This window comes from Notolepis coatsorum, assembly GCF_963971535.1.
Source record: "Notolepis coatsorum genome assembly, chromosome: 6".
NCBI classification, from domain to species: Eukaryota; Metazoa; Chordata; class Actinopteri; order Aulopiformes; family Paralepididae; genus Notolepis; species Notolepis coatsorum.
The window spans coordinates 189760018-189774096 of record NC_140170.1 but is presented as its reverse complement, the minus strand read 5'-3'; the positions used below and the strand labels follow the sequence as shown (position 1 = coordinate 189774096).

Sequence of the window (14079 nt, the reverse complement as noted above, 5' to 3'; positions counted from 1 at the left end):
TATGTTTATGTGAGCACTGCAGGTTAAATAAAGGTTCTGATTGAGTGATTGCTTGTATGGTATGTTTATGGGAGCACCGCATGTACATTTACATGTGTGGTATGTTAATGTGAGCACTGCAGGTTAAATAAAGGTTCTGATTGAGTGACTGACTGCTCCCCTGGTCCCCTCTCCCCCAGACCGCCCCGGCCTGCTGAACGTGAAGCCCATCGAGAGGCTCCAGGAGACGGTGCTCCACAGCCTGGAGCTGCAGCTGAAGCTCAGCCACCCGGACTCCCTGCAGCTGTTCGCCAAGCTGCTGCAGAAGATGACCGACCTGCGGCAGATCGTCACCGACCACGTTCACCTCATACAGCTGCTCAAGAAGACCGAGGTGGACATGTGTCTCCACCCGCTGCTCCAGGAGATCATGAAGGATCTGTACTAGAGGGAGATGGACGGAGGGCGAGAGAGAGAGGGAGGGAAGGAAGGAAGGAAGGAGGGAAGGAAGGAGGGAAGGTAGGAAGAGGTGCTGCGTGCGCCTACGCTCCTGTTCTTGAAGGATTTGTATGACAGAGAGAGAAAGAGAAGGAGAGAGGGAAGAGGAGAGGGGGAGAAGGAGAGAGGGAAGAGGGGGGGGAAGGAGAGAGGGAAGAGGGGAGGGAGAGAAGGAGAGAGGGAAGAGTGGGGGAGAAGGAGAGAGGGAAGAGGGGAGGGAGAGAAGGAGAGAGAGAAGAGAAATGGAGAGAAGGAGAGGGGGAAGAAGGGGGGGGGAAGGAGAGAGGGAAGAGGGAGGGAGAGAAGAAGAGAGGGAAGAGGGAGGGAGAGAAGGAGAAAGGGAAGAGGGAGGGAGAGAAGGAGAGAGGGAGGGAGAGAAGGAGAGAGGGAAGAGGGAGGGAGAGAAGAAGAGAGGGAAGAGGGAGGGAGAGAATGAGAGAGGGAAGAGGGAGGGAGAGAAGGAGAGAGGGAAGAGGGGGGGGAAGAAAGAGAAAGGGAAGAGGGAGAGAGGGAAGAATAGAGGGAAGAAGAGAGGGGGGAGAAGGAGAGAGAGAAGAAGAGAGGGGGACACAGACAGACAAATGGGGAAAATGGAAAAAGAAAAAACAGACAGACAGACAGACAGACAGACAGGAAGCGTAAAAAGAGAGATTGAAAATGGTGACTGAGAGAATTTCCCAAGTAGGAGTAGGAGGTTCCAGAAGGCGTCATGTGACTAACCCTGTGTGTCACTCAACCACCGCTGGGCCTGTTTCAGTATGACTACGCTGACAACCACCGCCCAGCAACATCCTCCACCACGCGCTCAGAATACGAGGACTTTCTCAATCTCTGGCTGAAGAGATTCACGTTCGCTTTTCTATCTCTATGTGCCACACCTGTACGACCAGTGCCTTTGAAACCAGAGCGAAAGCTAAGTCACTGTGAATAACTTGGGCCACGTTGTATGTTAGTAGTTAGTTGGCCTGTGTCTCCATGTGCAGTTTATGTGAGCACTGTATGTACATTGACATGTATGGTATGTTTATGTGAGCACTGCATGTACATTGACATGTATGGTATGTTTATGTGAGCACCGCATGTACATTTACATGTATGGTATGTTTATGTGAGCACTGCATGTACATTCACGGTATGTTTATGTGAGCACCACATGTACATTTACATGTATGGTATGTTTATGTGAGCACTGCATGTACATTTACATGTATGTTTATGTGAGCACCGCATGTACATTTACATGTATGGTATGTTTATGTGAGCACTGCATGTACATTCACGGTATGTTTATGTGAGCACCACATGTACATTTACATGTATGGTATGTTTATGTGAGCACTGCATAACATTTACATGTATGGTATGTTTATGTGAGCACCGCATGTACATTTACATGTATGGTATGTTTATGTGAGTACTGCATGTACAATTACATGTATGGTATGTTTATGTGAGCAGCAGAGCATGATATGCACAGCACCGTGCACACATGCTCAAAACCTGTATAGTGAATTGATAGCACACACACACACACACACAGACACACACACACGCACGCACACACACACACACGCACACACTCATAACCGGTATATTGTATTGATAGCACGCACTTGTGCTCACACACATGCACACACACACACACACACACACACGCACACACACACGCTCACGCGATCACTCGGTTATGACACATTGTCACAGCTTTAATCCAAAGACAACCACCATCAGATTAAAACAGAGGAAGACGCTGATCTCAGTCGCGCCTCCACAACCTGTCTGAGCGGAGCGGCAGACCCACATGAAGCGCTGGCGGGCGGCGCCGTGATAACATCAGCCGCACACAGGAGGGGAGAGCGGGGCCAAGTGTGATGGGAGCTCCATTGTTGTTGTTTTTATCACGTATTATTACTTTCGTATAACATTGTATAATGAGAGAGAGAGAGAGAGAGAGATAGAGATAGAGAGAGAGAGAGAGAGAGAGAGGAAACTCCAAAAGCCAAGAAAGATTATTGTCAGCAGGATTTTTTTCTATAAGATAAGAACGGCATGTAACGATTGGCCCCGCGCCACGGGTGGTCCCGCCCTCCCCCACGTCCCATGACGCCTGGTGTTCCATGCGCGTTGGAACTGTTAACCCTTTCACTGCCACACGACAGAAGGTTAACCCTTTACTATCACACAACCGACGACGGTTAACCGGCTGTCGTGTGGCAGTGAAAGGGTTAACCTTCTGTGTATGTTGTCGCAGTGAAAGGGTTAACCTTCTGTGTATGTTGTGTGGCAGTGAAAGGGTTAACCGTTTGGTAGTGCGGCAGTGAAAGGGTCAACACACCGTATCGTGTGTCTCTCTGTGTGGAATGAATGTCACATAAAGGACATAAAGAATCTTTTTATATTATTTCTGTACAGATTAAATTGTCTATCAAAGATAAGAGTGGTATATACAAGATTTATATTGTTCCTTTCTTGATATATTTCAAATTATAAAAACGATGTGCTTGAATGATCATTTTTAATTGTGGAAAATTGTGTCGATATGATGTGTTTCGAGCGATGTGTGTATACAGTGTGTTCGACCGGCAGGTTTTACATTGTCAAAGGGATTGGGCTTTAATACACGTGGGGTTGACGCAGAAATATGTAAATAAAATATTTTCTAAATATTGTGCCACTTTTCATTTGATGTCTCCCTCTGTTCTTTGAGATCTTATTTTATTTCTCCTTTGGCGTGACATTTCAAATCATAAACGGGTAACGATTTTTAATGGTGTCTGGCCGTGTGAACGTCAACTTGTCAGTTGAAAAGATTAGCACCAGGATAGCTTACCAGACGTTGTCGCTTTTGGGATTTTGTACATACCCATTTATTAACAACAATATCAAAATGAGGACTATTACTATACGATGTACACAACTATATAAATAAAAGGGTGATCACAAACACTAGCCACATTGTTACTAGATCAATAATTATAACAACAAGTTGACGCTTGGCGCTGCTGTCAGACGTCAGGTGAAGCAGGAAGTTAAATCACTGGCTCAGGTTAAATAAAACCAAACCTGTAGCTACATTAGGCACAAACAATGGAGCGCCACCCAGTGACCAAACACGGCACTGCAACCAAACAACAACACAGAAATAGAATAGGCACATTTGTGACCGTTATAGATTTCATAGTTCCTTTTTATTGTAGTACTGGATCGGAGGCGTTCCTAACGGCCAAACGCACACAAATCTGTTTTACAGGCATTACATCACCCCGTCACGTCTCACCAAACACACACACACACACAGAGACACACACACACACACACGCGCACACACACACGCTTGGGATTGCAACATCTAACCTGGCTGAATCAATTGAGCATACTCTGGGTTACATCTGGGCCAAATTTGGTGCTTTTGCACACATTTGTACGAAAATATCCCTAAGGCCCCCAACTACTACAAGATCACGTTCTCATGCAAATACAATCCTATTTTCATATGTAAGACATGGTTGCTTGCTTCCTCTACTGTGTGTAGATCTATATCTATCTATCTATCTATCTATCTATCTATCTATCTATCTATCTATCTATCTATCTATCTATCTATCTATCTATCTATCTATCTATCTATCTATCTATCTATCTATCCCCCTTATATCTGTCATTCTCTCTCTGTCTCTCTCTCGGTCTCTCTGTCCCTCTCTCTGTCTCTCTGTCCCTCTCTCTGTCTCTCTGTCTCTCTCTGTGTCTGCCTCCTCTACTCCCTGTACACACATGACTGTGTGGCACAGCGGAACAACAACACAATCATCAAATTTGCTGACGACACAGTAGTGGTGGGCCTGATCTCTGCAAACGACGAGAGGGCCTACCTGGAAGATGTCAAGGTCCTAGCGGGATGGTGTCAAGAGAACAGCCTCTCCTTGAACGTCAGCAAAACAAAGGAGATGATTGTGGACTTTAGGAGGTCGGGGGTCAGTGACTACAGCCCCCTCAGCATCGACGGGGCACCGGTTGAGAGAGTGAACAGTTTTAAGTACCTCGGAGTCCACATATCCGAGGACTTGACATGGACCACACACATTGACAGTGTTGTGAGGAAGGCACGGCAACACCTCTACTTCCTCAGGCGCTTAAGGAAGTTCCAAGTCAGTCAGAAGATCCTTAAGAACTTCTACTCATGTACAATAGAGAGCATCCTGACTGGCAATATCACCTCCTGGTTTGGGAATAGCACCGCACAAGACCGTAGCAGACTACAGAGAGTGGCCCGTTCAGCCGAACGCACAATTGGAGGGGGGCTTCCCACTCTCCAGGGCATTTACAACAAGCGGTGCAGGGGTAAGGCTAAGAGAATTATCAAAGACTCCAGCCACCCAAACAACTGCCTCTTTGAACTGCTGCGGTCAGGCAAGCGATACCGGAGTCTCATGGCAAGCACAGAAAGACTCAGAAGAAGCTTCTATCCCCAGGCCATCAGGTTGCTCAACGAACAATAACACTATACAACAACCATCAGATGCACTCACAGCACACACATCCACACGTACACACTCACTTTAAACAAACAACTCAATGCAGCACCCACTTACACACTTTAGAACACCTAAACACACTTTATATTTATTGGCAAAGAATTTACACTACAACCCATACCTCAGTACACCTTACTGTAAATTGTACCTAAATTGTACCTCATCCCATTTCTGCTTTGCACTATATAGTATATTGTATATTAGTATATATATTGTATAGTATATTGTATGGTAACTCAGTTACTTCTACTTTGCATTGAACATTGTACATATGTACATATTGAACACTTGTGTCTACGTACGTGACTTCTATTTTATACTGCTATACTTATTTTATTTTAAACTTATCTTTTTTGTCTAGCACAGTCTCTGGAGTGTAACAGAAAGAAGCATTTTGTATAAAAGTATTCTGTACTTCTGTATGACAACTATTAAAGAAACTTGAACTTGAACTTGTCTCTGTCTCTCCCTCTCTCTCTCTCTCTCTCGCTCTCTCTCTCTCTCTCTCTCTCTCTCTCTCTCTCTCTCTCTCTCTCTCTCTCTCTCTCTCTCTCTCTCTCTCTCTCTCTCTCTCTCTCTCTCTCTCTCTCTCTCTCTCTCTCTCTCTCTCTCTCTCTCTCTCTCTCTCTCTCTCTCTCTCTCTCTCTAATTGAGGGGATTTCTCCAGGCTGTAAATCAGGCTGCAGAACATTCTCTATTCTCTGGTCTGACTCGGACGTGGGAGGAGGGGTGGGAGGAGGGAGAGGAGGAGAAATGAGAGGGAGTGTATCGGGAACGGGGGGAGAAGAGAGGAAAGGAGAGGACAGAGGAGAGGAGAGGAGGACAGAAGAGGAGAGGACAGAAGAGAAGACATAAGAGGACAGGAGAGGAGGTATACATATGAAATGAGTGCAGAGAAGAGGACAGAGAAGAGGAGATGACAGAAGAGGAGAGGATAGGACAGGAGAGGAGGGGAGAGAAGGAGAGGAAGGGAAAAGGAGAGGAGAAGAGTTGGGAGAGGAATGCACATGACAGGAGAAGATAGGAGGAGATAAATGGAAAAGAGGGGAGTTGAGAGAGGAGTGGAGAGGAGATGAGAAGATAGGAGAGGAAGGGAAAAGAGAGGAGTTGGGAGAGGAGAAGATAGGAGGAGAGGAAGGGAGGAGAGGAAGGGAGGAGAGGAGAAGATAGGAGGAGAGGAAGGGAGGAGAGGAAGGGAGGAGAGGAGAGGAGAAGATAGGAGGAGAGGAAGGGAAAAGAGGAAAGGAGTTGGGAGAGGAGAAGATCAGAGGAGAGGAAAAGTGGAGAGGAGTTGGGAGAGGATAGGAGGAGGGGAAGGGAGGAGAGGAGAAGATAGGGGGAAAGGAACGAAAAAGAGGAGATGAGAAGATAGGAGGTGAGGAAGGGAAAAGAGGAGATGAGAAGATAGGAGAAGATAGGAGGAGAGGAAGGGAGGAGAGGAAAAGATAGGAGGAGAGGAGTTGGGAGAGGAGAGGAGAAGATAGGAGGAAGTGAAAAGAGGAGAGGGGTTGTGAGAGGAGGCAAGAGGAGGGAGGAAGGAGAACACCAGTAGAGAATATGGAGCTCTAAAAATAACCCGGTGATTTGGCAGATGTGGCGTTCGGGGCTGTGGGCCTCATGGTCGTCTCGGTGATGATGATGAGGAGGAGGAAGATTAAATATGTTCTTTATGTTGTGTCAGCACATCCTCACTTTGTTATGGGTTTGTCCCTGATGACCGGCCCGTGCCAAGATCCATGAGCTATTCTGCCAAATCATTTTTCTAAAAGTGTATCTCGTACAGAGTGGCCCTTGAAGGAGTCCGGGGCCAAAGATAGCGCTTCGGCTCGCAGGAGGAAGTGATGTGTTTTTTCTGTTTCAGTTCCTTCAGAAGCGACAGCTTCATTTCATCTCGTCTTTTGTTTGGACATCAGGCAGTACTCCCTACAGTGATTGACTCCGTGTTTGTACACGCATGCATGTTTGTGTGTCTGTGTGTGTGTGTATATTTAATGTATGTGTGTGTGTGTGCATGCGTGTGCATGCATGTTTGTACACGCATGCATGTTTGTGTGTCTGTGTGTGTGTGTATATTTAAGGTATGTGTGTGTGTGTGTGTACTGTATACATATGTGTATATATATGTGTGTTTTGTGTGTGTGTATGTGTGTGAGGTGTGTTTGTGTGTGAGTGAGAGAGAGAGAGGGAGAGAGAGAGAGAGAGAGGGAGAGAGAGAGAGACAGAGACAGAGAGAGAGAGAGGGAGAGGGAGAGAGAGAGAGAGGGAGAGAGAGAGTGATAGAGAAAGAGAGAGAGAGAGGGAGAGAGAGAGACAGAGAGAGGGAGAGAGAGAGTGATAGAGAGAGAGAGAGAGAGAGAGAGAGAGAGAGAGAGAGAGAGAGAGAGAGAGTGAGGGAGAGTGAGAGAGAGAGAGAGGATTGTTGTTGAATTCAGAGGAGACACACCTGTCTATGAGTGGAATATAGCCTTCAACCACCCAGTCAAGTTTTAATTCTGTGTTTCTACACAATGGACCTCGTGATCGAAAGTGCATCACTATCTCCGTAACTATCTTCGTAAGTAGTTTGTAAGTAGTTCGTAAGAACACATTTAGGAAAGTTCTCCTCCGGATGCCTGAACGTGTGAAAAGGTGTTCCTAAATATCCACAGCGTTCTCAGCTCTGCTCCCCTGAATGAAGAACGTCACTCATTCTTAAACTGAAAGTTCGTTCTCGTACACCTGCATTTGCATACAGACAACTTGTCAAGCTCTTCCACATTTCTGATGACCAAAATGTTTGCGTTCTCAGGCGTGCCGTTTAATTTAATGAAGATCTTGCAGTTGGAGGTCCACGTTGATTGAATCTTCTTTTGGTAGCAGAGTAGACGGGCCTTTCTTGCCATGTCAGCATTCTTTTTTGTCAGGTGTTCATTTACTCAGATGGCGACCTTGTTTTAGCTATTTGAGCTTTTCTGTTGATAAAACGGATTATTACTGCAGGTCAGGGACGTGCACAGGACTTTAGAGGGGCAGGTGCTCAAAGGCTGAAAAGGGCACTGGGCTTGTGCTATTTTTGGGGGCCCTTTTTGGGCGGGGAGGGCCCTTTTTTTATTGATCTTTTTCCCCCTCCATTTTCCTCCGATTTTCTCCCATCCCAATGTTAGTCGTATGCCAATTCCCAATCCCTTCCTGGTCGCTGCGCACTTACCCCCCACAGTCAGATCATCTGGGAGAGTGGAGGCTACCACGTGCTTCCTCCGACACACGTCCAGCCAATCAACCGCTTCTTTTCACCTGGCAGCGCGGATCCTCCCTGAGAGGGCGTAGCGTGTGGAAGGATCACACTACCCCCCTTAGATCCTATCCGCGCTTAGCAGGCGCCCCGAACGAACTGTAGGAGTCGCTGTTTACAACGACCCGGAACCCACCCCGCCAGCTTCTCCCACCCTCTAATACTGCCAATTGTATCAGTGCAGACGGCCAGCCAAGCTGGTGACAACCCCGGAGCTGTGACGAACGCAATCTCCGCTACGCCACCTAACCGCAGGGAGGGCCTTTTTATGCTTTTTGGGGGGTTTTGGTGATCAAATATTGAATATTGAACTATAATAATCAGTGCAGGAGCTCACTTATCCTTGAAAGACACTTTTATCACTGACTTAAAAGGCCCATACATCTCCATAAATGTTCAGGGCGGAGGGAATAAGTACTTACCCTACAGACCCCAAGTCTGTTAGGACAGCAGACTCGGTTGGCACTGCTCAAAACTTACCTTTTTAAAATAGCTTTTAAATTAATTATTATCTTTATTTCATTGTCTTATTTTTCTTTATTTCTATACATTTTACATAAATATTTTATTATAATTTGTATCATTGTTTTATGTAGTTTTTTTATCATTTTATTTGTTCTTTTTTAATGTCAACATATTAATTATTCAAATGGAACTCAAACATGTTCCGTTGTGATGTCACAGTATGATGTCATAATAGAACATTCGATAACATTTGTGATGTCACAGTATGATGTCATAATAGAACATTCTAGAACATTTGTGATGTCACAGTATGATGTCATAATAGAACATTCTAGAACATTTGTGATGTCACAGTATGATGTCATAACCAAACATTCTAGAACATTTGTGATGTCACAGTATGAATAGCACATTCTAGAACATTTATGATGTCACAGTATGATGTCATAATAGAACATTCTAGAACATTTGTGATGTCACAGTATGATGACAATCAAACATTCTAGAACATTTGTGATGTCACAGTATGATGTCATAATAGAACATTCCAGAACATTTATGATGTCACAGTATGATGTCATAATAGTACATTCTAGAACATTTGTGATGTCACAGTATGATGTCATAATCAAACATTCTAGAACATTTGTGATGTCACAGTATGTCATAATCAAACATTCTAGAACATTTGTGATGTCACAGTATGATGTCATAATAGCACAAGCTTGAACATTTGTGATGTCACAGTATGATGTCATAACCAAACATTCTAGAACATTTGTGATGTCACAGTATGAATAGCACATTCTAGAACATTTGTGATGTCACAGTATGATGTCATAATAAAACATTCTAGAACATTTGTGATGTCACAGTATGATGACATAATCAAACATTCTAGAACATTTGTGATGTCACAGTATGATGTCATAATAGCACATTCTAGGACATTTGTGATGTCACAGTATGATGTCATAATAGAACATTCCAGAACATTTGTGATGTCACAGTATGATGTCATAATAGTACATTCTAGAACATTTGTGATGTCACAGTATGATGTCATAATAGAACATTCTAGAACATTTGTGATGACACAGTATGTTGTCATAATAGTACATTCTAGAACATTTGTGATGTCACAGTATGATGTCATAATAGAACATTCTAGAACATTTGTGATGTCACAGTATGATGTCATAATAGAACATTCTAGAACATTTGTGTACAGTATATATTCAACAATTCTCTCAGACGATCTCAGATCTCAGAAGACCAAGTGAAGATATCGCTCGTTGTTTCCGGCTACTTGTCTAAGCTTAAATATATTCTGTAGATACAATTTAAAATCCCCACATGGAAAAGGAAACAATGTCCTATACAATCCTTAATGAGCTGCGTCTGGAGGGAAGGCTCTGTGATGTGGTTATTAAAGTCAACAGCACTGAGTTGAATGCCCACAAGGCCCTCCTGTGTGACTGCAGTGACTATTTCAGGTAAGTTTAGCTTGGTTCAGGTTAGCTTGGTTCAGGTTAGCTTGGTTCAGGTTAGCTTGGTTAGTAAACAGATACCATACTGTACTTTTACTGTAAACAGATACTATACTGTACTTCTACTGTAAACAGATACTATACTGTACGTCTACTGTAAAAAGATACTATACTGTACTTCTACTTTAAACAGATACTATATTCTAGAACATTTATGATGTCACAGTATGATGTCATAATCAAACATTCTAGAACATTTGTGATGTCACAGTATGATGTCATAATCAAACATTCTAGAACATTTGTGATGTCACAGTATGAGGTCATAATCAAACATTCTAGAACATTTGTGATGTCACAGTATGATGTCATAATCAAACATTCTAGAACATTTGTGATGTCACAGTATAATGTCATAATAGCACAATCTTGAACATTTGTGATGTCACAGTATGATGTCATAACCAAACATTCTAGAACATTTGTGATGTCACAGTATGATGTCATAATAGCACATTCTAGAACATTTGTGATGTCACAGTATGATGTCATAATAGCACATTCTAGAACATTTGTGATGTCACTTCTACTTCTACTGCTACTGTAAACATATACTATATTGTACTCCTACTGTAAACAGATATTATACTGTACTTTTACTGTAAACAGATAAACAGATACTATACTGTACTTCTAATGTAAAAAGATACTATACTGTACTTCTACTGTAAACAGATACTGTACTTCTACTGTAAACCGATACTATACTGTACTTCTACTGTAAACCGATACTATACTGTACTTCTACTGTAAACAGATACTATACTGTACTTCTACTGTAAACAGATACTATACTGTACTTCTACTGTAAAAATATACTATACTTCTACTGTGCTAAGACCCTATACTTCTACAGTGAAAATATATTACTACTAGGGCTGTCCTTGACTAAGGATTTGGATAGTCGACTATGATTGGCCAAAATTTGCCGTTAGTAGACTATTAGTTGACTATTAGTCGACTATAAATTATTTTTTAAACAAATAAAAAGTATAATAAATGTATCATTCCATTTGGGCTGTGTGGGGTGCTTAATGTCTGAATGAGTTGACTGAAGGCTTCTTGTCCTCTGCAAAAGCATGCAATTGGTCCACTGATGGATACATCTTGATATTTGTCTAGTCTAGTGTGTTCATTAGATGGGTGAAATCCTCTTTCAGTGCCTCTGTGCCTGTTTTCTTAGGCAGTTGGCCTCTGGTATGCGTGCCATTAGCGTTAGCCACGCTTCTAAGAGGTTGGCAGTCGACTACGGCTCCTTTCGACCGATTAGTCGACTTCGACTAATAGGGGTCAGCCCTAATTACTACACAGGACAGAATGTTGCTTACTGTTTACTCATCAGATATCTCTATACTCTGCGTCCCACAGAGCCCTCTTCACTTGCTGGAGCGACTCAGAGAAAGCAGTCTACACTATCCCTGGGGTGTCCCCGGGTATGATGCAGCTCATCATAGAGTACTCCTACACACTCTTTGTGCCGGTGACAGCAGAGAACGTGAAATAGCTTCTGGTGGCTGCAGACCAGCTTCGCGTCACTGGCATAGTAAGAGCGTGCTCTGACTTCCTAGAAGGCCAGCTGTCTCTGGAAAACTGTGTCGGCATCTGGAGGGACACGGACATCTACTGCTGCCCTGACCTGAGGCGCAAGGCCCATCTCTTCATCGTGTGCCACTTTGAGGAGATGCTGCGCGTCTCACAGGAGTTTGTCGAGCTGTCCCCGCAGGAACTGGTGGACATCATCGAGAGGGATGACCTGAACGTGAAGAGCGAGGAGACGGTGTTCGAGGCCGTCCTCCGTTGGATCGACCACTCCCGTGAGGAGCGTAAAACACACATCCCTTTGCTGCTGCCCAAGGTAACTAATTGTATTACTGTGCATTACATTAAAACAACACTAGGTTCCCTAGTACAGTGGTTCTCAAGCATGTAGGTCCAAACTGTTCCCTAGCAACAGAAACCGTCTACAACCGATGTCTAAGTTGTACCCGCTGTCTGCTTGTCTCTTCCCAGGTTCGCATGGGCTTGATGAGGCCTGACTACTTCAGGAGCAACGTCCAGAACAACCCTGTGGTGAGGGACAGCCATGACTGCAGGCCCCTCATCCTCAGCGTCCTGAAACCCCCTGGCTCCGACAGGCTCCCAAACCCCCTGACCCGCCCACGCCTGCCCCTACAATAATATTTATATTGTAGTGGGTTCTATAGAGACATAATTCCCCATGGTATTGTTTTGACGTGTTGATGGGGCACTGTCACTTTAAGGAGGTTGGTTTTGGGGTTGGGCTGAGAGGAGATGCCCTGTGTGGGGTTTCATTGATAAATGTTTGATTACTACGAGCTGTCAGAAGCTAGCACGGCATAGTTCTGACAGCTGTCACTTGTGCTACGAAATAAATGACACACAGCTTTGTGTTGTCAACTGATAGAAATTGTGCATTTCTCTATTCCGACGATTTCTACAATATAATATAATAACTGTCTTTTACTAGTACCTTACTACTATGTACTATGTTACTATCCGTATACTACTACCTACCATGCTAATATGTCTATTATACTATGCACTCAGGGTGTAACACTCAAGTTCAACACTATTTGACGAACAATGCCACTGACCATAAGCTGCCAGAGATGCACATCTCCTGCTGACCAGAAAACCACACACTTTTCTGATAGTGGGGTGCCTGGACACTCAGTCATTTAAAATGTATGCGAAAGTTTCGTTTTCACTTCTAATTTGAAGATAAGGATCTATAGAACAATTTGGGCTTGAGTGTCAAGAAACCAGTTGAATTTAATAAAAATGTATCCAAAATGGCCACAATCGAAATCATGAATTCTTTAAAAACGTCTTAATGTTCACACAATTGCTGTGTAATATAATTTTGTATTGCTATTTTAAGTTAATACTGTGTGAGGAATCAACTGGAGTTCAAATATTGATGTTTTGAATATTCTGGTATGGCAAAAATCAAAGATGGCTGCAATTTCTGTATTTATTTCGAATTACGCTTCATAACTTTTATTCTATTGAACCTAGAATGGCGATGTTGGTGCCTGTACCTAGGTTTTCATGAATGAGTAATTGAATAAAAATAAAATAAACATGATTGGAGCATATCTTATATGATATTTCACACAATGAGACAATAAATATGTGGAGAACTAGAGTTAGATATGAGAACTGTAAACAACAGTTGATTGTGAAGAACAAACGATGATTGTGAAGAATGTCCTCATCACAAGAAAGGATCTGCATCTCAGCACCAATGTCAACACCATGCCAAAGACCTGATGGAGGTGTTGCTGAGCAATGGGGATCCTTTTGAGGAGGGCAGTAAAGACCTGGTTACATTAGACAATAAGGTGTGTGAGTCTGCGGCTGCTGCCGTATCTGTCCATCAACTCGAGTCTATGGGACAAGAGCAGTACAACAATTTCAGGAAGAGTGCTTGAATCAAATGACAGACTTCTGACAGCACCGATCAAGCGAAATAACTTACTGTTGTTCCATGAGAAGAAAACACAGAAAAAGACAGCAAATAAGCTGAGAATGCAGCACTTCAAACATCATGCAGAGCTCTATGGGAAAGCTTTTATTGTGCTAGACACAATACACGTCAAGTAGAGATATTTCTGTTGACGAGGAGTTTGTTGCGCCAGGTGTAACAAGACATTTTCTCATTCCTGTCAAATAAGTTGTTAACAGATGGACAGTTCCCAGATGACAAGGATGTCTACATCACTGCAGGTGATCAAGTACACCATGTTGGAAACAGTCCACC

At 43.5% G+C, this 14079-nt stretch overlaps 1 protein-coding gene across 1 annotated transcript in view; it reads left to right on the top strand.

Annotated features, from left to right (window-relative positions):
- pparg (peroxisome proliferator-activated receptor gamma) overlaps positions 1–435 on the top strand; it is a gene marked incomplete at its 5' end in the record, with an annotated part of 161948 nt that extends 161513 nt beyond the window's left edge. Inside the window, one exon of the mRNA XM_084315972.1 lies at positions 180–435. Within this exon, the coding sequence (XP_084172098.1) occupies positions 180–427 (248 nt within the window). The 3' untranslated portion in view covers positions 428–435. The remainder of the gene's footprint in view (positions 1–179) is intronic.
- Positions 436–14079: the final 13644 nt, after the last annotated feature.